The 26,368-nt window shown below is 38.9% G+C and overlaps 1 protein-coding gene across 1 annotated transcript in view; it reads left to right on the top strand.

Moving 5' to 3' along the window:
• Window positions 1–26,368, top strand: part of LOC134798718 (protein sidekick-1-like) — a 204,471-nt gene that overhangs the window by 159,067 nt on the left and 19,036 nt on the right. Inside the window, exon 2 of the mRNA XM_063771102.1 lies at window positions 24,010–24,152. Coding sequence (XP_063627172.1) covers window positions 24,010–24,152 — 143 coding nt within the window. The remainder of the gene's footprint in view (window positions 1–24,009; window positions 24,153–26,368) is intronic.

The raw sequence follows: 26,368 nt of genomic DNA, 5'->3' as shown, positions 1-26,368 counted from the left end.
TAAACGGTTAACGATGCGCGCTTAACATTATAATCACTAGTTTCCAACTGCCTTTTAAAATAAGATAATTCAGAATATATCACGCGTTTATGTTTTTGACAGAAATAAAATGTTATACAGAAAAAAAAGCAAACCGACTTCAAAAAGGATGAAATAAAATATTATCCTTTTTGAAGTCTATGCGTTACCAACTGATATGTTTGAAGTCGGTGCCAAGCCAAATTTTGAAGCATACCATGATTTTGGTGCGATTCGATAAAGATGTACCTACGTTGGATTGCCTTACACGACGACAATGAACGTACTTTCTGTAGGTACAGTCGACGTTAAAAATATGTTTACACTTTTCGCCTTATTACAAAGGAGTAAGGTGCAAAAGTGTAAATATATCTTTGACGTCGATTGTATCTAAGAACACACCTCAGAACACACGATCAAACCTTCTTGGCGCAGTCTGTACCATGTTTGTCGGCACATTAGTGGAAATCCAATGCATTTTTTGTTCGTCGTATTTTTTAAAGAGCATTTCTTACTAATGCTCGAACAGTCTATAGCACGCAAGTGTGAGATTGGGACTGAGTAATTTCCCGTCCCTTATCCAGAGGACTACATTTCAAAATATAAAACAATTTAAGAAATTTACCTTCTTGCCAAATTTCACCTAAAGCGGTTCAGTTGTTTAGCCATGAAAAGGCGACAGAGAGGCAGACAAAATTACTTACACATTTGTAATAGTTATTAGTACAGTTCTAATGGGATTTATAGCCATAAAACTGATTATTTTTGACTGGTCTTGTTACTACTTGGCTTGGCACCGACTTCAAACATATCAGTTGGTAACGCATAGACTTCAAAAATGATAATATTTTATTTCATCCTTTTTGAAGTCGGTTTGCTTTTTTTTGTAAAAAGTTTTTATTTTTCCATTTTTAGTTTTAACGCATTGTTAAGAGCGCGACGCATGAATGAAAAACAAGATTATGTTTAACACTAAATTCGTGTACCTATTACTTTAATAAATATGTATGTAATCTGGAATTTTCTCGAGTCCGTCTGGGAAATTATAATTCCTGTCACTACTACACTAAATCCATCCTCCGCCCCGCTACTGACCCAATCCCTCAACGCCCCGATCACTCAACCTCACAGCGCATCAACCTCTGATCCAGGAACCCCTCGACCCTGAACCAGGAATTTTCTCGAGTCCGTCTGGGAAATTATAATTCCTGTCAACTAAATCCATCCGCCCAACCCGCCACTGACCCAATCCCTCAGCCCCCCGATCACTCAACCTCACAGCACATCAACCCCTGATCCAGGAACCCCTCGATCCTGAACCAGCAACCCTTCAACCGCCATTCCCCGACCCGTTAATCCCTGACCCCTTAACTCCTAACCCTAACCCCCGATCAGTAGCCTTACCAGCTTACCACGAGTTTGACATTGATATATTCGCTAGCATGTGTGTAACTTACTTCCTATGCATCTCGCTCGTACTAACCTTAGTGTGAGTGAGATGCATAAAAAGTTACATTTAGATGCATAAGACGTTAGCGAATATGTCAATGTCAAACTCGTGGTAAGGCTACAGTTGCAGTACATCAAATTGGTGGTTTTCGGAATCAAATGCTCGAGTTACTTTAGAAAACCCCGAAATCACTTAACACTTGCCTTTAAAAATTGAGGAGTTCCCTCAATTCCTCATGGATCCCATCATCAAAACAGAACCAAATTAAAATGGGACCAACTCGGAGGTAGCTCCTTTCAAACAAAAAAAGAATTACTCAAATCGGACTACGGATGTCGGAGTAATCGGTGAACGTACATAGAAAAAAAAAAGATAGCCACAACCAAATACAGAACCTCCTCCTTCTTTGAAATTGAAGTCGGTTAATAAAATAAAGAGGGGTAGTTATGCACGCACATAATGCCGTACATGATTAAATTGTTAATATTTAAAAAATATTAACAATTTAATATTAACAACGTGTATAAGAATCTTATACACGTTATTAGTACACGTGGGCTTTCTATATCAATTTTTTACACTACGGTATATAACAAATTAAAGATAAGTAAGTAGTAGGTAAATACGTGACCTGCATTTAAAGAATGCATGACATGTGCAATGATAAAGTATGGCAATGTCATAATTAATATAAAACTTCTTTGAAAATATAATATATATGAAAAAAAATGAAAATATATGAAAGTTAGCTTAGATGGACTATATAATTGTTTGAAAGGTAACTAAATAAAACAAAAGTACATACGAAATAAATATAGTACTAATAAAATAACGTCCACAATTAACCTAGAAAGTATTTATCATCGCCATGCACTCAGTGAAATTAAAATAAAACACAATTACGAGCGGCGACTCTAAACCCATTGCTTAACATAAATGTCCCATTAGCAACTTTCTACAGGACACTATTTGATTTATGTACTCGCCAAAGCATTACCCTGTGCAATGTTATGAATTTTAATACTCCTTAACACTTAATACAGCGTCCCTTTAATATTCATTTTTAAATTACCAGCAGAGTCCGAGGGTTTCAATATTTTATTATTTATGAAGTTTTTGTCAAGGATTTCGTTGGTTAATTTTGAGAGGCTTAGGGGTAGGTTTAGGCTGTGTCTGCACCAGTTTGTGCTTTAGATATTATAGCAATCAATATTACTGAAAATTGTAGATCAAATAATTAAGTAAAATGGGGATTGTGTTGTGGTGTATGTGTAGAGTTACTTATGCACTTCCAATATTTATAAGCTATGTATCAATTATATATCGAGTTAGTCTATAAGATGTGTTTGACCAATAAACACATGTAATCAATACATACATACATATAATTACGCCTATTTCCCAGAGGAGTAGGCAGAGACCACGGATTTCTACTTGCTACGATCCTGACATACCTCTTTCCCTTCCTTCACTTTTATAACATTCCTCCTACACGCTCGCCGGTTTAGGGTGCTCTTGACCTGGCCTTTCTTCAGGATTTCCCCGATCTGATCAGAGAAAGTCCGCCGACGTCTACCCCTTCCAACTCCCAAATGTAATTAATATTCTATTTTATTTATTAAAACATCCATCCGTACATGGCGACTCTGCCAAAAATGATGAACTGGATGTGTAATATTAAGATTTAATCTATGTTAACGGACCACGAAAAAAAAAACAAATGATACTATATACATATAAAGTAAAAAGCTTTTAATAAATCTTCACAAAGTGACAGGTAACAATAAATAAGGTTCAGATGCAGAATGCGGTGATCTTGGACACGGCGCGGATAGTCCGCCGGTTCCTCTCTGTGCAGCCCTGACCACCGGCAGCTTGGGCCTTGCCCCGCTGCCAGCGGCACCCTAGGTTACGTTTTTTATAATGTGTTTATATGTATTTTTAATTGTTTTTGTATTTTATTTTTACATGCATATTGTACAAAACCTAACATGAGAGTAAATGAATAGGAAAATAAGGTTCTAAGAACTGAAACGGCCTGATAGGAAAAATCGACCTCACGTAAAAGAATAACGCAACTTCAAAGTAGAACTTCAAAGAAGAGATAATTGACATAGTCCCAGCTTTACAAAGTTTTGAAACTAAAGCTTTAACAATGTTCAAAACTTACTGACACATATTTACCCCAATATCCTGAAAAGTTGGATAGTTCGGAGTTTGCATTTAGTCTCACAGGTGAAGCATAGCGAGTACGTGCTTCCAGTCCGATACGGGCACTGACCCAACCTTATTAAAGTCTCACAAGCAAAATCCAAGCAAGCAGGACATTTCTGCTTAGATCTAGTAGCTATTGCAAATATGAACACAAATTTTATGAAACTTTACGTATTTTAAATAAATACTAGCAAATGAAAACAAAAACGCGGACGCTTATGAGGAGCATCATAATGAACACCTAAGTATTGATTATCGGTGTTCGTATGATTAATAATGTAAGAACATACCTATCAACAACTATCAGGCTCGTAAATCGCCAGAAAACTGTTTACTTTAGACCCGAAAATTATACCGTGCTTTTATGTTTCCAAAACGGATCTATATCTGAATCACTAAAGTCTTTTCTCCTATCTTTGCATTCCCTAATATTGTTTGTCGTAATGATCAGTTGTCCTAATACTAAACCTAACCTAGCCCTCTTTTCTGGCAGCAGTTCGTTTTCGCGAGGGTCGCAGTACTAACCTAAATTGATCGTTAGGGCATGTGCCCATTAGGACAAACCAGTTAGGGCAAGTGACTTTAGGACAAACGTTGTCAGGGATTCAGAAGGACACCCGCCAAAACGACATGCCTGAAACTATTTTTTAAGATCTTAGCGATCACCATAATTATTCAGGTTTTTACGAATCATGTGTTGTATAAACTACTGTTCTGTTAGTTTATATAAAATAGCTGTTTTCATCTCGTACAATACTATGGACGCTGAATGTATTTACGAGTATGTCCCGTGACCGGGCACGTCCTTGGGAATAAGGTCTGTTTTTCCGCTTCGCCAGCTTTGCCGAGCAATTTCATGGCCAAGCGGAAACTGGAAATAGACGCGAGTTTTCGATAAAGATAAAAGCACAGATTAAACAAATACCATGAATATATATTATAAATAGTAACTTTTCTGTAAAATATGATGAGTAATAAAATGTAGGCATGTAGGCAATGTAGACAGCATAGTAACATAATTAATAAGTAAATTAGTCAGAACTCTGGCTGGAAAAAAGCCATTTATGGCTTAGCAGTTAAAATTTGAAGCCTTGTGATAAATTAGATATCATTATGGAACTTCAATAAGTAAATAAAAAATACTCTGAATACTCCACTATGAAACAAAATCGAAAGTTTGTACCTATTGTTAAATTATCTTTTTTTTTTGTAATGAATTTTAACCAAACACAATGAACGTGACAAAACCAATGGAAATTAGAAAACGAATCGGCAGCAACCATATATATGCATTTATTTGATTGCTATTGATCCATCGTCGAAGGTTTTTTCTAGACTAACATCTCAAGTAATTTTAATTATGTTATCTGTGACGTACGGGTATTTAAGGTTGTTGACCTGAATAAATTTACATGTTATAATGATTAAATATGTTAAAACGGGTAACTCACGTCGTTCGTTAAGTCGAAGATTACTCATGTTTCATTGACATGTTCTGCTCCATAACGAGGAGTGAAACGGGAGCGCGCGTTGGACCGACGCAGACTGCGGGCTGCGGCTTTTCGCGACCGATTGCTCGGTTTCAGCAGGACCAATTTTAGCATTATTATCGTTTTAAAATACGTGAGTGACATTTGAATAGATTTAGGTATACCACGGAACTTTTGTTACTAAAATATACACTAAACATCAAAAATTACTTACATTGAATGCCCACGATAATTATTTTCTTATACGCGTTATACGCGCCACCAGCAATGTGCATCCGAGGCACACGCCACCGCTTTAAGTCCACTCCCATGTGGCTTGGGTTCGACGACGGTGCCGCCTTTCCACGTATCGATTGAAACCCCTTTTCTACCCTAAAATTTTCAATGTATATTTGCCTATCTATTATTATACTTATATTAAATTATTTTCTTACGGCAGTTGATAACGTTAAACGGTTACGATGGAATAAATGAGAGAAACGTGAAAATTAGGTTAAGTTATTCGGGTGTTTTGCCAAGTCGCGTCCGTTGCAGCAAAAATTATTATGTAGGTACGTGATTTTTCGTGCTTTAAGCTTTGCTTGTAAGGAGTTAAAAAAAATAGTTGTGTGCACAATACATATTAGCAACGGAACATTCATTATACATTGCCGTAGAGAAGTATAGTAAGAATAGAGTGCTCACTCCATACATTAGTTTTGGTACCAAAACGACTATTATTTTCGCAGTCGACATCTATCATCAAGTAGCGGAATTATCAGTACCGTTACTTGATACTAGAATACTCTAGGGTCGCGACTGACGAAAATTGTATTGAACGACAATTTAACAATTTACAACTAATATTAAAAGCAGAAGCAGTTATATATAGATTTCCGGTTAATCCGGTTAAGTAGCAGTACTGCTAATTCCGCTACTCGATGCTAGATGTCGAGTACGAAAATAATAGTCGTTTTGGGACTAAAACTGATGTATGGAGGGAGCACTCTACGTATTTTTTTATGACAGTGCAACAGGTGCACACCTTCCCACGTTTGTCTAATTCCACAATTTTTTACCGTCCAAAATACGGCTCTGTTTACAAGATTACAGTAAAAAAATAGGTTATACGGCATTGGGAAAGCAATCTAAGGGGCCCACAGATTACCAGTTCGCCGGATGACATCAGCCTGTCAGTTGTTCGGAGCTGTCAAATTTTGCGTTTAAGTGACAGGCCGATATCGTCCGGCGGACTGGTAATCAGTGGGCCCCTTTTAGAATGTGACATTCGGATGTCAAGTGTAGCGACATTACTTGCTGCGGCGCCAATGCTGCTGCTTTACCTGTCCTTGATAAAATGGAGGAAAGGACATAACCGCGACAGGTAATGCAATAACACACACACGGCGACAGCTAATTGCGGCGACGAATTTCACTTATTACAAGCTTTTATTTAGTTTCACCTCACCGTTGTCTGTCTGTAATCAAATCTTGCAAGTTAAATTTGATCCACTTCCCGGTTTCCGATTGAGCTGAAATTTTGCATACATATGTAAGTTGGGTGACAATGCAATATTATGGTACCATCGAGCTGATCTGATGATGGATACAGGAGGTAGCCATAGGAACTCTATGATGAAACAACGCAACCTAATTGTGTTAGGGGTTTTTAGAATTGTCTCGATGAGTATTAGTTGTCTGTCGTAAGAAAAGTACAGTCAGCGATAAAAGCTTGTGCCAAAAATGAAATTTTTGCCAAAAACTTATTATTTTATCAAGCAAGTTTACAGTCACTGCAGTTGCCGCTGTAGAACCTCTTCTATACACGTACTAAAGTCTGAGTAGGCGGTCGTATGTATTTTGGTATGAGAATATCTCAACGAATTCTTAGTATATGTATGGTTATTGAATATTGGTTATTTTCTTTTGAAGTTAGTGAAATATGCGATGCGAAAACATAAACAAAAAAGCCTTTCTATACCTTTACCTTTTCATTCTTTATTTATTACAATATTGACAAAAATGTACCACACGTACTTACATAAATCGTATATTATGTTAGCGTGTTTTAAAGTTGATTATATTGCCAAAGTCTCGACAGCTCGCCACGGATTTTAAAAGTGAGGCGAAACGCAAACTTGCCTGCCAACTTATGTTTAGGACCAAACAGATTAAAATAAACCCTATTTCAATGAAACTATGATATTAAACTAGCATTTATATGTTGCATATATGTCGTGTGTTTGTATTTGTAGCAGCTGACAACCTTATAATGGAAATTGCAGACAATTACTGTTTTGAAGTTACTGCTGCGGCGTTGAAGCGAGCGGTGTCACTGTCAATTTCCTTGAGAAAATGAGTGACGGATTGAATGTTTAAGTCGCACAGTAATGTAGCAACGAACATCACTCATTTTTCTCCAGTGACAGTAACAGCGCCCACGCCAACGTCACGGCAGTTTTTGTGCTGCAACCTGGCTGCAACATTAATGCAGCTGCAGCACACACACACACACACACACACACACACACACACACACACACACACACACACACACACACACAGCCGGCGTATTCGTAACAAACATCAATACAGTAAGCTTTTTTTAGGTTAATAAGTACCTACTATAATCTATTTTAACTGCAGACTTTACAAAATGCAGTACCTGGTCTTAACTCACAAAATTTCCAGAAAATTTTAAATCGGTTTAAGGTAAGTGCACCTTTGTTCGTGCCTGGGTGCTATCGCAGGGCACGCGATGGTTGTCTCGGCCGCTTTCGGTCGGGTTAGGCCTTAACTATGGAACTGATAAACAACGCCCGTCCAAGCTTAGCGTGTTAACTAACTGGGCTAGCGGTTGCAACCGATTTTTGTTATTCTATTTGAAACTGATTCATGTATACGAGTTTACTTCTATTCTCCTTATTTTACAACTAATTAAAAAAAAGCCGGATGAGTGGATTTGTATTATGAAATAAAGGAACAAAAACAAGCACATGGCACTACCGAATATGCAACCACTTTGTAATACGGCGTTCGGCTGTGTACTGTGTAACGTATTACCGAGTGCCTACTGTATTTGTCGGACCAAGCGAAGTCTGCATAGACTTTGCGATGACAACCATCAATGATTTTTATAAAAAAAATTGCACTTCTGTTAGTTTGTGGTGTAAGTGCCGCGGCCGCTGCTGGAAGCCATGGCGAGCATGGACTTCTGGCCAAAGAGTGTGATATTTTGGCAGTTCAGTAGGAATCTGCCGATTCCCATACCAGAACAGTTGACGAAACATAAATCAAATTCGCAATGTAAATATAAATTATTCAGATACAAGCAATCATTGAGCTGTTTCGGGTAAGGAAACTCGATCATTTCAATAGTGTTCCCAATCCCATATCAAAACGTATGACAATAACAGAAAACCTCATTTTGCTCAAGTCAAGTGTACACAAAGGAGTTATTCATTGTGTCACCATCACGGCACTTCCTGACCCAAAGCCCACATCACGTCGAAATCAGAATGTATGTCGCCCCGAGGTCGATTCCAATACAACAATTTGATATGGTTTTGATATAGAAAGAAAGAAAAATATTTTAATTGCCAACACAAACAATAAGGTATAAAACAATGAATTATCTAAGTGTGTCAGCAAGAAGGACAGCTACAGCACTGCAGCGCTGATTTTCACCTTGACCTTGATCTTTTTTTGATGACCTTGGCCTTTATTTGATGACCTTGACAATCGGCGCGCATCAGATCTCTCGCATGTTTTTTACTTCATTTTGGATCCAATCAGCGTGAGCAATCTTCAAGGTAGTGTCAAAATCAGATCAAAACCGTAACTAATATAATTATTAAATCAGAAATCCATTGAATACAACGCGGCACGGATGAAATTAAGTAAATAAATAACACCTCTAATATCTTAATTATAACTATTAATATTGCCTCTTATAAATATAATCATATTAGGTATATTGGAAAAGGAAAAGTGTGGTAGTACCTTTGGGTAGGCTACGTTTTATTTATTTTCTCGAGATAATTTAACTTTTTCCGTGTTTCTGATCCGATCAGTTCTGCGAACACCTAATATACTACGCTCCATCGCACGCTGGCAAACCTTGAGTTTCGATTTTAGAGCCTCAGTTAATGACCAAGTTTGTGCACCGTAGGTTAGGATGGGTAGGATGCACATGTCAAGGAGTTTGCGCTTAAGACACAAGGGAAGGTCGCCCTTCATTAGCGCTTTCATGGACCAGAAGCTCTTCCAGGCGTTCTCGATACGTCTATCGATTTCTATAGACCGCCTGTTCTCGAAGGATGCTATCTGGCCCAAGTAAACGTACTCGTCGACATATTGTATATCCTGCCCATCCACCACAATGCTATGTTTAGCTTGATTGGTCATCAACTGAGTTTTCGCTCTATTCATTGTAAGTCCAACCTCAAGGCTCGCCGTGCTGAGGTCTTGCAGCATTTGTTGCAGATGTGATGACGTATGGGAGAAGAGGACTATGTCGTCAGCAAAGCGCAGGTTTGATAACCTCTTGCCACCGACTTCAATGCCCATCGTCTCCCAGCTCCACCACTACACGCTCCAGAACTAGAGTTGTAGATGTAGGCGTCAAGACCGCTAAGCTTAAGTGGGACTGGGCTGGACATGTCTGCCGCATGCACCCAGAAAGGTGGGCCAAAATGGTTACTGAGTGGGACCCACGGAACACAATAGACGGTGCAGGCCGGAGTTTAGGCAGACCGAAAAGGAGATGGCGGGACGACTTGGACGCATTCTACCCCAAATGGTGGGAAAATGCCGATGACAGGGTCGAGTGGAAAAAACGAGGGGAGGCCTTTGCCCAGCAGTGGGACACCAAAGTAGGCTAGGGAAAAAAAAATTTAACTTTTTGTATGGGACTAACCTCGAAAACGCTTATAAATATCCGCTGTCTCATATATTTCAGCAAATCATATGGTAATGATTTATATGGAACAGCAAGTAATCTTTTTTCCGCAGTAATTTAAAGAGTTAAAGAGTTTTCATTACTTAACATTTATAAGCCAAGTTAATATGTAGTAGTTTATGTGACTGCATAATGAAAGGCATTAAAACTCGTGTGTGTGGGTTTTTTAATGCCTAATTATGTACAGTTACGTACACTGCTTTATCTACACACATATTATAAACTTTCTATGATATATTCACTAACCTCATATTACAGCCGACATTGGGGCACTTCGCTCTCTGCATCTGGCGGAACTCGCGGATATTATGAGGTGGTGTCTCCGAAATATCTTTATCACACATTTTACACGAAACTTTTGTTATAGTTACTTTAAAAACAACAAAACAAATTATTTTTTACTTACAAACTAATTAAAAGATAAACTATACGTCAAATGGCGGCAAATGAAAACTTTTTTCACGCACGTCACGCATCCGTAGTTTTTTTTTTTATTCAGAGACAAACTAAGAGTCGGGGTCGGTTGCCATATCGTTCGATCCAACTACTTAACATGCGAGATTTGTCAATATTGTATGCAATTGTCATTTGATTTCGAATAAAACGTCATCTCGACTGATATTAGAATAGGGGACAAATCAAATTGCTTTTATGTTCGAAATTTGAATGCATTACCTAATATATATATAAATAGTAATGAAGCTATTACAACATTTTCAAAGATAAGAAATTTGCTGTAACAAAACAGTTCATCGTAATGTAGGCCATTATTTATGGATTTTGAAGGCATCATAGAAGGTTTATGATATGTGTGTAGATAAAAACATTAAAAATGATGACTCCGTTTTACGTTATCGTGAAGACAGGATAACTATCTATTCAAATAATACTGATTTTTGACTAATCCAGTAAAGGCGGGAATACATAATTATGTCTGTAAAATGGAACAGTAGCGTGAATCCTAGTTAACGCCATGTGGAAGTGACTGGCGTACCTACAGTAAACATATTTGCCAATTAAACTTAAACGCAATTTGTGTCTTTGCATGCCAGTATATCCAAGACGTATACACATGACTGTAGCTGGGACATTTGCAAGTTCACAAGGCCTACCTACGTATAATTTTCACGCAATTAAAAAATTGTATTGTATTACAACTAGCAATAAAATTCTCTCTGTGCTATGCACTTGTTTCATGCAATAAAGTGATTGACTACTACTTCCAACCTACAATTTTCTAATATGTAAAACTCATTACGGTAAAGTTCATTTAAAAATGAGTCATGACGTCACGTGACTCCATTACCACGTTTCCTGCTTGCAAACAACACACACCGCACTCTGCTCATTTCCGAACCACCTGCCGAGGCGGAAATAAGAAAGCCTTTGCCCGCCCTTCTTATGAAGGGAGCAGAAGAGGCTGGGGCCACGAAGAGAGCGTGGTCGCACACACTACAGTAAAATCAGGTAACTTTAGTCCACAACTTACAACTATGGTCCAAATTCGAGTTCCAGTAAAATATGTGTAAGTATTTGTGTGTATCTAAGCTCCAAAATAAATGTAACGAGTACAAATCATCGTCAGTTTTAACGTAGGTACTATCGGCGCGATTCGGGAAATGAATTAGAGATTCGGCTGGCACTTACATCGCATAGCGCCGCAATATTATTGCGGCGCCATAAGGTACCTTTTGCCGTGGAACGTCACATATCTTTACTATTTCATATCTAGTTAATCTCTAATTCATTTCCCGAATCGCGCCGTATAGTTGCACTTAAGGACTATATTTACTTGATTTTACGGTACTAATATCATAAATGAGAAAGTTTGTATGGATATTTAGATGCGTGGGTGTTTGTTTCGCCATCACGCAAAACGCCTGACAGAATCTCGATAAAATTTGGTACAAAAATAGGTGGTTTAATATTTGGAAAAAATATACTGTTTATCACGAATTCACAAATAATTATGCAATGTTGGTTAAAATTTAAAAAGTACCTACAAAAGTGAGGATTCAAACTACATCAGCATTACTACTGCAGTAATGCGGCGCGACATTGCTGCCGACTGCATAATACAGAAGACGTTACATTTAATAAATATATCTCCAAAAATCCGTGTGCCCGTCCCATTACGTTTTAATTAACCTTATCATTTTGGTTACATGGATGGAGCACCTGTCTAACTGACATCTTTGGTTTGTCTTTTCCATCATCCGTTATTACCAAAATTACTGCTGTGCGATCACGCCACTGTACTCACTAGCGCATTTTTTCTGTTTCTTTTTTTTTAATATATCCAATAATGGCCAGTAATAGAATACTCAATCAGATTTCGTTTGTTAAAATAACATTCATAGGTTACCACGTGTGCTTAGCTTTTGTTCTTAACTTTATCTTAGTTGTAATAAGTATAGTTATTGATATTAGATGGATATGACGACCTTTTTAACTATCATATTACGTTATATAAATCTATTTTTGTATGTGGAAACCTCGTCCTCGATGTTTGGCCACAGCCTTACCCGCGAGCAGATTTCGGCGCCCACACATCAGCGGTGCACCAACTAAATGAAAATGACAGGCATTTCTTTGTGTGCACTCGGTCTTTTGTCTTTCTCTAACGCCTCTCCGATTTCACATTCTCTCGAAAAAGTCTTTGCATTTTCGAAAATATTATAATACCTACAATGTATGGAACTTTATAGGTATTACTTGTTGTTGCTTTATAAAATGTATGGAAGTATCTTTGTATGAGATAGAGGTATTCATGGGGTTATTATAGTTGTAGTTTTATTTTACTACCAGTATTATGAATGCAAAAGTTTGTGTTTGGTTTTTATATTACCTACGTTAGTTCATAAAAGAAGTCACACACGACTGGTTTATTTATACATACATATAAATAAAAGTGAAGGTAAGTTAGGCTAGTAACACAGTACAAGAACAGTAGTGAATCTTCATAGAAATGAGCCGCTGCCGGCTTGAATGTGTGCGTGCGCGCCGGGCGCCCTGTACGCACGCGCTGCCACGCACACATTAGCATAATATACGGGGGAATACGGTGGCGGCAGTGTGGGCTGTACCGCGACTGTGATCGCGCGCATTCGAGTACGCTGCCCGCCCGCTCGCATTTGTCTGCTCTGACAGTAAGTAGGCCTTAATTTTTTTGATCATGACTTCGAACAGATACAATAGTATAAGTAAGGTACGAGATTCAAAAGCTTGATTATATCACTATTGTATACAATACTTTTTCTACGAATCAACAAAAATAATACTTTAAACTAGTAGAATCATACAAACGAACCAAACCAAAAGTATACAGTTAATTGTAAGATACGCGAGCAACCGCGATACCATCATACTGGTACGCGCCTCGGCCGCCGCGCCCGGCGCGTTAGTCAACGACACCTTCTCGTAACTCATGAGGCCCTGGTACTTGCTCCGCGCTAAATTAAATTTTTAGACAGTTGTTTTCTCGATTTTTGCCACCGTAGCCTATGGAGACTAATAAACAACACTAAGTGGTTTTCGTAGTCTATGGATGTTGCTATATTAAGGGTGTCACATGCGCGTTTCTGACTTATGAACCAATTGTTTCTACTATACAAACTAAAATTAATAATTAATTTGAGCTATGGTTTTATTTCGTCCTCTTGACCGCGGCGAGCTGTGATTGGTCAATTTCATTATAGTTGACTAAACTGTATCGAAATGAATATTATAGTTGAGTTGGGAGCTCATACATTAAAAATACCCATTTGCAGTTTGGTATAAGAAATGTTAATTCAAAAATTACAGTCGACGAGTAGAAAAAAAAATTTTAGTGTCTCAATAACGACTCCTCAAACCCGGACTTGTCATTCTTCATAATACCTACTTGCCCATGCTTCCCTAAAACCTTTTTACTAAAGTTATACGTAAGGATGAGAATTTACTTTACTTTAACCGCTAACAATAAAGCGTTCCGAACATGCAGAAACCGGAGGATTTTTTTTCTGTATTGAATTTATAATTTTTTTAATAAATGCCATTTCCTAATGTAAATATTTAAAAAGCGTTTTATTTATACTTAATTTATGAATTGATAGAACATTTCATTATATTATAATAAATAGAAACGTAGTGCTACTCATAATACGCAAATAATATTTAACTAAAAATAAAAGTGACAACCCTAAGCGCCAACGCAAGAGTAGGCAAATAACTTGCCGAGCGGCCTTAGATTCACTACTGTTCTTAGTGTACTGTGCTAGTAACTTCCTAGGACATCAAAACACACATAATATATTATGCCATATATTATGTATATTAGATGTCATGAGAAATGACTTGTTGTTATGTTATACCTACTTTTTACTTAATATTCAAAATGGAACCCGTAGGTAGTGTTGCACGTCAACTATATAGAATTGTATTTAGATCTTATAACATAACTTGTCCTTCTTAATATATAATGCGGCCATTTCCACACCAAACGCTCAGACTATTCAATTCTCACTAAAAGAAAACTTCAATAAGAATTTTGTTCAATTTTTAAAAATGCTTAAAATAAAACGCTCCGTTTGTTTCGTTCAATTTATGTTATATGCAGTAACGGGTATTTGAAGTTGGCGATAACGGCTCCCATTTTGAAATAAAAATAACAGGTAAAAATACTCGAGGTACGTGTAGAGGAGCAGTTCCTTTGTTTCTAGTTACCAGGTGACGCAAAAATACGCTTAAAGGATTGCAATTGTATTGCAGCAAGAGAACGACATCCTGAGAAAGCGTTCCAAGTTTGTTACAATTTTATTTTTGGTGTTTTGATGTTCTGTATTACAGGCCACAACATCTCATATCAACTTTGCTTAGTGAAGGGAGTGTGGAAAATTTGCTCAGGTTGTTTGTGGTAATAAAACCATAACAGATAGTCATTAACCACTCAACGTGACCTTATTCATGTGACCAATGATTATGAAAGTATATGTGACGTCCCACGGTCAAAGGTACCTTATGGCGGGTATGGAGTTATGCATACCCCAGTAATCTACAATAAATAACCTATCGATAACACAAAAGATCAACCTTCTAGGTTGCGTAGTTACAGAGATATGATTTTTTGAAAATAATGTTATGAAATGAGCAACTTTACGATAGAGAAGTTTTAAGTTTAGCCGCCTAAAAAACTATGTTCCTGAAGTAAGTTACATAGTTGACTACAAATAATAATGCCTTATATATCTGAGATTAAAAAAATATTGCGACTTGTTCTGTAATGCAAATAGAAACTTTTGATATCGACTGATTTATGTGTATACTAACCAATCTCTTGAAAATAAAGTTTTATTTCATTTTCACGATTGATTGCAATGAGCTCTCAAGATTTAAATTTTATCTATTAGAAAACGACACTGACAGACAGTTTAAGCAAAAAACAATACCGATTTAGAGGTGAAAATGTATTTTCTGACTTTTTCATATAAAATCACAAAATTGAATATTTTTACTTTTAATGTGACACACAATCAATTTTTCTGAGCACATATGAAAGAAATTCTGTCATTCAAATGAAATAAATCCTAAAACCCCAACTAAATACTATATTTAACCCCTTATGCCACTTTAAACTTACATAACAATAACAGTATTTGCTCCATACATTTACGAAAAGGTACCTTATGGAAATAAATCTAATAATACATCACTACAAAATATCAATCATATTATAGTTTATCTTTTATGAATAGAAAATATTAATTTACATTAAACTGCCCCCAATTTAATTAGTTCTTCGTCATAATAATCTTAAAAAAGACCAATAATTTGTATGTAATGAAAAGGTACCTTGTGGTCAAGTTACATGATGAGGCATGATGATGATGGAACAGTTAGGATAAACTAATAATATTTTGGGGTTAAGATGGTATAAATCGTCTATTTCTTATCAATAATATATTTCGGTTGCTATTGAAGATAAGCGGCATTGAGGTTCAATGACCTCAGATATTCCATAAGGTAATGCGTCGGGTATTGGCATTTTTCAGCAAACCAATGGCTGATTTACTGCATGCGACCAAACCAAATGAAGATTATTCTAGTTAAGAAAGACTTGACGAGAGTAACTTTGGTATAATAGCAGTCTACTTGGATTTGTGATGTCGGTCTATGTACGGTTATAATATTTGCGAGGCGCCCCAACCAGAACTGAAATTATCAAATTAGTTTTGCAGAATGCTAATACAGTTCTCTACCAAACTTCTTTTCCCGTATTGACTAGTTTTTTTGGGAATTTTCAATTTTTTTTCCATAAGGTACCTTTTCTACTAAACTCTGAGACGACATTACTAGGCTTATAACTAACTTATAACAAAAATAAAAACAGGTAAACAAACGTTACGCATTAAGGTTTCAGATCACACAATAAAAAAAAATTGAGCATTTTTTCACCTCTTTACAAAACATTTAATATCTCCGAAACTAGAAACCCTCATAAGGTACCTTTTCCCGTGGAACGTCACATATTAGCTCTCCTTATGACTCAAATCTCCCGAGCTCCCATCTATACACGTTGGCTAAAAAATAACTGCATTCCCGTTGCCAGGGAGGTTTTGGGATTATACTGAGCAACTTTTGCTACGGGACCAACCAACCAAAACCTCCCTGGCAACAGGAATATAGTTGTTCTTTAGCCATCCTGTATATCTGCCCGAACTAACCGTCGGTTTCTGATAGAAGTCAACGCCATATCTGTCTCGATAGTGCACTATTACTCGCCAGTTAATGGCTCAAAGATCAAACACCAACTGAATGACGTTTGACGCTTCTACGTTACCTGGATCTGAATTTCGGTCTTCAATTATTTCAAGTGCCACGTAAGTGCATTTACTGAGTCTTAAGTGACAGATAAACTGTTCAGATGACAGGTGTCATCAAGAAGATTTGTATGTTGCAGTTACTGCAACACTGCTAAGGTGACAGTCCATTTCTAACGACAGCAGCACTACCATTCATTTTACTATAGAAATTGACAATAACACCGACGCGTTCGTACTAGTAGTACAGCTGCGGTCAGAAATGGAATGTTACCCTTAACAGATTTTTTAAAGGGAAACGAAAAGCATTACGAATACATTCCTAAATGGCTTCACTTACCGTGCTATAATAACATAATAAAACGTTAACACGTAAATTTAAATCAAGATACACCTTACCATGCGGAAACCACGATTATAACATTTATTCTGGGCACAAGAGATGCCATTTGAAAGCTAACATCTTTAGCTAATATTTACAATACAATTGAGCCCAAATCACTTTGTTGTATGCGAGCCCCACTTAAATATTTTATTATATTCCGTTTTTAGTATATTTTGTTGTTATAGCGGCTACAGAAATACAAATCATCTGTGAAAATTTCATATGCCTAGTTATCACGGTTCATGAGATACAGCCTGGCGACAGACAGACAGACAAACGGACAGACGGACAGTGGAGTCTTACTAATAGAGTCCCGTTTTTACCCTTCAACTGCATCAACGTTCCAAACTTGGACGTCACGCTCCAGGCGGATTTCGGCCAAATTCATTTCAAATGGAGTGAACTAGCACACATGCGGCGAAACTGTGACAGGTTGTTTACGCGCTCCTATCGCGGCAATCGCTAGCCCGAGCAGAGGGCCTACCGTGAACCACGTTCGAAGTGTTGCCTTCCTGTTACACTTACGTATGAATTTACAAGTGCGACAAAGAGGCAACACGTCGAACGTCGTTCGCGGTACACCCACTACTCAGGATACCACTGCATCCTACTTTGTGGAGAGGTTATTGTTTTACCTTTTACTTTGTGAAACGACACGTGTGTGACGACAAATGCGATTTTTTTACTCGTTTGAGATTCCAAAAAAAAACATTTAGAAAAAACCTTGCTGCATCAGCAACTATACTGCAGTTGTCATCAGAATGTTATCAAGTATCGTTATGAGAATCGACAACTCACAACATGTTTAGACATCCTCGGTGATTAGAGAGTCCCTAAGTAGGTACTATACTTTGTTACAAATTATCGATGTTTTCTTTGAATCTGGTGTTTTGCAAACTTTATTTGGGGTAGTTGTAATTCGTAACGAGAATTCAGGGTATGGTTTGCACATGTTAAAACGAAAAACCCGAAAGTTGCAGAAATGTACAAAGCTTTCCATATCAATGCTTTTTTTTCCTCTATGCTTCTGCCAAAAGAAAATGGAAACGAAATAGCATGCAAATACCTAAAACCTCACAAGCAAAAGCAGTACAAACAGTTCAAAAACATATTTTAGTAAACATAACTTTGAATTTCATTATAAAGTAATTTTTTATTACAGCATACAAACTTAATATAATACATACCTAGAAACAAAACGACTAATCTACAAAACTTAAAAACTAAATCTAAAAATAAATAAAACTAATCTTAAAATAAATAATTACAAACTATCACCCTGCGTAATGGTGCCGTAGATGCTGGCAGCATTTCCTCGCTGTATCGCAATACTTATTCCTAGTTAGTTTACAATTAACATAACTTAGTTTACAATTTGTAATGAGTTTAAACTGGTTTTGACACGACTTTAACGATCTTCTTGGTGATAGGCGCGCATCTCATGCACTAGTTTTACTTCAGTTCGCATCCACCAATCAGCGCCTGCGATCTTCAAGGTCGTGTCAAAACCAGTTCTACATCGAAACAAGTTGTGAAATCTGAATTGGGCTACACTGACTGACTTTTTGTTGCTCAGTTTGTTTATCTGAATCTGTCTGTTAAATTTAATTTACAAAGTTTACTTATTATTATTTATGTTTGCCAAGAATTGTTCTATTGGCACAATGTTAAATAAGATTTGTATATCTTGGGCTGAAACTCTGTTTATTGCATTTTTTTGGTAATTAGTTTGTAGAAATAAGGTTTGATCTGGTAGTTAAAATATGGTAACACATTCAATGACCATGAACAGTGGACAAAGTAGTGTAGTTAAGAATCCCCAACAAGCTCGGCAGAATTTCACCTTCCCATATAAACCGAGTTTCGCTCTGATTTTAAAGTATTGGATTATAATGAAACTTTGCACATACAATGACATGAGGAGTATCTAGTCCAGGCGGCTTAGCACGGTCGCGTTTTTATCCCTTGTCACCATGCCTGTCACGTTCTAACAAGTACGTAAGTGCGAAAGGGACGCGCATAGTGATAGACGATAAAAATGGAACCGTGCTGCGCCCACAGTAATTAGTTTATATAGCTCCAGTTTATAAAACAAACGAAATCGAGCAAAAACAAGTTTTGTATGAAAAACTTATTTTGGCTGTATTTTTTAACTATGGTCTCTAAAGCTACATAAACTAATTACAGGACTAGATATACCTTATCCTATCCTTATCCTACTGCCCGATTCGAACGTTAAGACGCGTCAAATATTACGACTAGATACGACATGGATTAGATATGTCAGTGTCAAAAGTGACGTCTCTTCAAACAAAAACGTCAGTTATGACACTGACATATCTAATCTATGTCGTATCTAGTCGTAATATTTGACGTATCTTAAAGTTAGATTCGGGCCGCTATTGTAAGTACAAAGTTTCAGAGCAATCAAGCTAGTTAGTCGTTAGTTAAACTCGGTCAAACTCATCATAATTATAGTTTAATAGTTTATATTATGTTAATTTACCGATGTCAATGACCTTATTAGCTGTATTATGGTGCAACGTTCGTAAATGGGCAATGTCCCGGACGTGCACTCACAGTAATCACATTGCTTTTGAAATAATGCACTTTTCATGGAAGGTCCATTCGGACGCTCGAATTTGTATTCGGCTACCCTATTGTTATCGAAAATGTATTGGTTTATATACGCCGCTCACTTGCTCTAGAGTTCAGACTTGAATGTGAGAAGGCAACACACAGATGTTTAAATTTAGTTAATTGGAATGATCAGGTGATGTATTTTTACTTGTGAATATGACCTCTGCCCCCGGACCCGGGTATGTCCTTAAACTACGTCCAAGACCACCGGTGGACGGGCAGCAGCGTCCCTCAAATTCGGTGTACTCGACTGCGATCGCCAACCCGCCTGCCAAGCGTGGCGATTATGGCATTCACCCCCCATCATGATGAGCACAATAGAACCACGGCCCCGAGGTTCCGGCGACCCCCGGTGCTCTGGCTATGGTAGCGGTCAGGGCATTAGCGGGGTCAGGGGTGCTAAGAATCTCCGGCAAAGATCCGGCTACCCGCCCCGACGACGACTGGCCCTGGTAACACACAACATACGCACTATGAGGACTGACGAAAAGATCTGCGAGCTGGAAGAGGAACTGAGCAGGTTACACTGGGACATTGTAGGGTTATGCGAAGTCCGTAGAGAGGGGGAGGACACGACAACCCTGAAGTCTGGTAACTTGCTCTACCACCGGGAGGGCGACCAACAGTCCCAAGGTGGTGTCGGGTTTCTCGTTCACAAGTCCCTCGTAAACAACATAATAACCATCGACAGTGTGTCGAGCAGGGTGGTATACCTAATACTCAGAATATCCAAAAGATATTCGCTGAAGGTCATTCAGGTATACGCACCGACCTCGTCACACTCCGATGATGAAGTAGAAGCTATGTATGAGGACGTAAGTAGGGCCATACATACTTCTAAAACCTACTTTACTGTTGTTATGGGGGACTTCAACGCAAAGCTGGGCAAGAGAAGCGGGGATGAGTTGAGAGTGGGGCAATTTGGGTATGGGCAACGGAACCCTAGGGGTCAGAGGCTGGCCGACTTTCTGGAGAGAGAGGAACTCTTCATGATGAACTCTTTCTTCCAGAAGCCGCCTCACAGGAAATGGACCTGGATGAGTCCTGACGGTTCCACGAGAAACGAGATAGACTTCATCATGACCGACAAGAAACGGATATTCAGTGATGTCTCTGTGATCAACAGGGTAAAGACCGGTAGTGATCACCGAATCGTAAGAGGCACACTGAATATCAATATTAAACTTGAAAGGTCCAGCCTGATGAAGTCTACGCTCCGACCTACTCGAGCCTATGTTCAAAACCCCGAAAGCTTTCAACTCGAGCTCTCTAACCGCTTTGCTTGCCTAGAGAACTTGGCTTCAGTGGACGAAATCAACGACGGGCTAGTGGAAACTGTCCACACAGTAGGGTCTAAGTTTTTTAGATCCCGCCGTAAAGATAGACCTCAGAAATTGACCGAGCAAACCTTAAACCTCATGGCTGAACGACGCTCGCTACAGTTGCAGTCTCCCGATGACGCGGAGTCATATAGGCAGCTCAATAGACGTATATCTAAGTCCTTGCGACATGATCTGCGTCTCTTTAATACTAACCGTATTAAAGAGACTATTGAGCGAAACCAAGGCTCCAAAGTGTTCGCAAAGGACAAGTCTATTGGGCAAAGCCAGCTGACAAAGCTGAAACGGGAAGATGGCAGCATAGCGTCGAGCAAAGCGGAGGTTTTAGGTGAGATTGAGAGGTTCTATGGACAGTTATACACTTCGATCGCAAAGCCCGTTGACAGCTTGGTAGGAGATCCAAGAGCCAAGCTGTCCCGACATTATACCGAAGATATCCCGGACATCAGTCTGTACGAGATTAGGATGGCCCTGAAGCAGCTTAAGAACAACAAGGCGCCGGGCAAAGACGGAATCACTTCAGAGCTTCTGAGAGCGGGTGGAACACCGGTACTTAAAGTCCTCCAGAAGCTCTTTAATTCCGTCTTGTCCGAGGGCATAACGCCTGAAACATGGAATAGAGGCGAGGTGGTGCTGTTCTTCAAAAAAGGTGATAACAACCTATTGAAGAACTACAGACCCATCACGCTTCTGAGCCATGTCTATAAGCTGTTTTCAAGGGTCATCACGAACCGTCTCGAACACAGACTTGATGACTTCCAGCCTCCCGAACAAGCCGGTTTCCGAAAAGGCTATAGTACCATAGACCACATCCATACGCTGCGGCAAGTTATACAGAAGACCGAAGAGTATAACTTGCCATTATGCTTAGCGTTTGTGGACTATGAGAAAGCCTTCGATTCGGTGGAAACATGGGCGGTGCTTGAGTCTCTTCAGCGATGCCATATTGACTATCGGTACATCGAAGTGTTGAAGTGTTTGTATAGTAACGCCACCATGTCGGTCCGAGTACAGGAGCAGAGCACGAGGGCGATTCCATTGCGAAGAGGCGTAAGGCAGGGAGACGTTATCTCTCCGAAACTGTTTACTGCCGTAATGGAAGACGCCTTCAAGCTCCTGGAATGGGAAGGACTTGGCATCAACATCAACGGCGAATACATCACTCACCTTCGGTTTGCCGACGATATCGTAGTCATGGCAAAGTCGATGGAGGAACTCAGCATGATGCTCGATGACCTCAACCGAGTTTCACAACGGGTGGGCTTGAAAATGAACATGGACAAGACGAAACTTATGTCAAATGCCAATGTTGTGCCCATCCCAGTCTCTGTTGGGAACTCGGTACTCGAAGTTGTTGACTCGTACATCTACCTAGGACAAGTAGTCCAATTAGGTAGGTCCAACTTCGAGAAAGAGGTCAACCGCCGAATCCAACTCGGTTGGGCAGCGTTCGGGAAACTACGTAATGTCTTTTCGTCCGACATACCTCAGTGCCTCAAGACGAAAGTCTTTAATCAATGTGTGTTACCAGTGATGACTTACGGCTCCGAAACGTGGTCTTTCACTATCGGCCTCATCTCAAAACTTAAAGTCGCTCAACGAGCTATGGAGAGGGCTATGCTCGGAGTTTCTCTACGTGATCGAATCAGAAATGAGGAGATCCGTAGACGAACTAAAGTCACCGACATAGCCCACCGGATTAGCAAGCTGAAGTGGCAATGGGCAGGCCACATTGCACGCAGAGAAGATGGCCGATGGGGTCGAAAAGTGCTCGAGTGGAGACCACGGACTAGCAAGCGCAGCGTAGGACGTCCACCCACAAGATGGACAGACGATCTTGTTAAGGTCGCCGGAAGACGCTGGATGCGGGTCGCTTCCAACCGGCACGTATGGAGGTCCAAGGGGGAGGCCTATGTTCAGCAGTGGACGTCTTATGGCTGAGATGATGATGATGATGATGACCTCTGCTCTCTATATTACTTTGCGTCGTTACAGATTTCAATGGAGTTAGTCATGTTTAAATGGGATCACCCATTGGGAATCATTGGAATCATTCAATTATTCTGTTTAATTATTGAGTGTATATCAAACACACATAATGTATGCTTCGTGCATGTACATAATATGTACATGCAATGTTAATCAGCACGTTCCGGGAAGGCGCCGATTGTTGTGCGGTTTGTCCTTAGGGTATGAAAATAAGCAAAACATGACGACGATGCCACTTTATGTCATTCCTAACCCATTTTCTACAAAATAAAGGCTTTTCCCTTAAGTGGAAACCTACTCCTGTGTTACCGTTAATTCTAATTTCCAGCAATATGAACCGCTTGAAAACCGTCCGTTAGATTTGCAACTCATCAGATTGTTTTTGAAGTATTAGGCGTCACTTATATTATTACTATTATTTGTCCTTGCCATATCTCGGGATATGCATGGGAGGCCTGCGTGCGGCCGAAGCCAACAGCTTAGAGGTCCTTTTAGACAATTTTTTATGTTATATAATACACCAGCTAGAACCCATTAACGGGTACGAATAGATAGAGTTGACAAAATATACAAAGTCACAGCTGGCGTACGGGCTATTGTGAATAAAGTGGAGAAGATGGCCGGTTATGGTGTTGAAGTTTGGCTGGTCAAGAGATTCTGTGCAGAGTGGCCATAGGATAGCCTTGATTTCTTTTCAAGTTCATCAAGGTCAATGATTCACGCAGTTAATTCCATTTTTGTCCACAGGTCTCGGTGGGTTATCAGGCGTGACGAGCGAAGCGCGCCCTGAACGACCTTACTTCGACGATGTGTCGCCGCGGAACGTGACAGCGGTCGTCGGTCAATCGGCCGTGCTGCGGTGCCGCGCTAAGCACATTGGGAATCGGACTGTGAGTACAGTATCATTCATAATATCATGTATCTGAAAAATAAAATGAATCAATCACAGTGACTATACTTCAAGTTGAGAGCAAAGCTGCGGTGTCACGTCAAGCACGGAAACCGGTCTGTGCATATACTGTCGCCTTCGGCCTGCTCTGACATGCAATATCGAAATCCGGTCTGTGAGTAAGTACGTATCCTTCATATGCCGTGTAGTAAAGTGATCAAAGCGACCATAATTCATCGTAATCACCGTCGTCAGCCAGTCGACTATGCAGCCAAGTGAGCCAAGCAACAAAGTCTTGTATATATGTACCACAGTATAGTCTATTAAGGTGTCATCGTACTTGCTCAAGATGGCCTACGACAAAAAAAACGGGATTTGAATTCGTTAAAATAGGTAGCCGTAACCATCTTCTTTTTCAATGGCTAAGTAAGAAAAGAAACTTCTGTATAATGAAACGCTTCATAATGAAACGTTGCCGCGAAACGAAACAGATTCATGACACTCGTATAATCAGATGAACGCTTCTTGAGGAATCATGTTTACCACCTACTAATATATATTTTAGCTAAATTTCAAATAGCCTTGTGTTGTTTTTATGTAAGGATTGCTAAACTACATACCTATATAAATAATATATCTAAATTTGCATAAAAATAAAATAATAATAAAAATAAATGAGGACATGCTCGCCATGTTCACCTAAATCACTCCATCAACTTAAGCCCTGAAAAGCCTTTCATAAAAAAATGACACGTATAATACCCGCCCTCGCCATATATTATAATGCATCGCGGGACATGTCGAGGGGCCATATATTCCCCAAGTGTGCGCCATTTATATGCCAGCCGCTGGACCGTGCCTGAGGAGGGCTATCGGAGGCCTTCGACATTGAAAAATCGTGTCATACTGCTTAGTGATGGATGGAGTGCGCTTTTTGAAGTGTTTTATGCGAGTTTAAAAGGTTTACGAATGTATGATTGATTAGAAATATACGTGATGCGGTAGTAACTAGGTAACTGGATGTGCTGACGATGCAAAATTGTGATGTAAGATTATTTACAGTAGCGGTCCCGCCTGTGGTGTCGGTGACTAATATTATGAATATTACACACCTATATACATGTCTTCCTACCTTGCGTTTAGTTCGGGACTAAATCAAACTATGTAAGACAGTCCGATTTAAAACTAACGCTGGCGATGAAAGTGGTCCAGCAAAAGTTTTCCAACAGTATTCGTTTCACAACGTGACAAAGCCAAACGCGTTACAATCGCAAAGAACTCAACGTATTTCCATTGTTCTAGCTAAAATATTATTATCGCTTCCTATCAACATTCTAACAATAATCACAGCATCCTATCCTTGCCAACAGCACTAATTATTTGAAGTGTTGAACCGCGATCATGCCTTGCGCCTGCCAAGCACCGTTCTACATATCCACAAACTTACTGGTTCCGGCGCTCGCGAAGCTACTGTCATACAACTGTCTGGAACTTTGTATGTGATGAAGTTAGTTGTTGATTTGGCTGCTCGCACAGATACGTTTGGGCGGCCGCGAGCCAAATTGTCTTTATTGTCGAGTCATTGTTTTTGAATTGCCGTTGCTTTTAATTTTGAATCAGATGTTTTCTATGAATTTTGAGAAAAGGTTATTTTTTATCAAATTGCCTCTTTTATCCTCTGATGGGAAATGACGATGAGTCAAAATATGAAAGACAATTTCTACTACGCTCATGCAATAACAATGTAATGAAATCAGTCAAGTAAAAATGCACAAAGAAATAATTAAGTATAGGTATAAATAATTAATTTTTAACAATATCTTAAATTAATATTTGAACATTGATTACTTTCTTGTTGATCAAGTTTTGACGTGATAACGGCTTATAAATCGATGATCACCGGCAGCATGCACGAAAAAGTGTCACGTTGTGGACAGATCTCCATGGTAACGTTACGGCCACGTTTTCTTATGACGTTATCACGCAAAATTATCGTCCGTAAACCCACTTTACAGACAACCATATTTTTTTTGATATCTTTGTTGCCGTTTATGATATTTAATAACATACAAAACATTTAAAAAATCTACAATCCTTTTCTGAACCTATCAAAACAAAACGCTTCATTTGTGCTAACAGAATCCTTATTTTACCACAACGCCATTTCTTTGTGCCCTTTGAGAGTGAGACTATAAGCGTTTGAATTATTTTTTTAAT

The sequence above is a fragment of the Cydia splendana genome, chromosome 17, assembly GCF_910591565.1.
Source record: "Cydia splendana chromosome 17, ilCydSple1.2, whole genome shotgun sequence".
Lineage (NCBI taxonomy): Eukaryota > Metazoa > Arthropoda > Insecta > Lepidoptera > Tortricidae > Cydia > Cydia splendana.
Note: the sequence above shows the minus strand (reverse complement) of the source record. Positions and strands in the feature narration are given on the sequence as shown.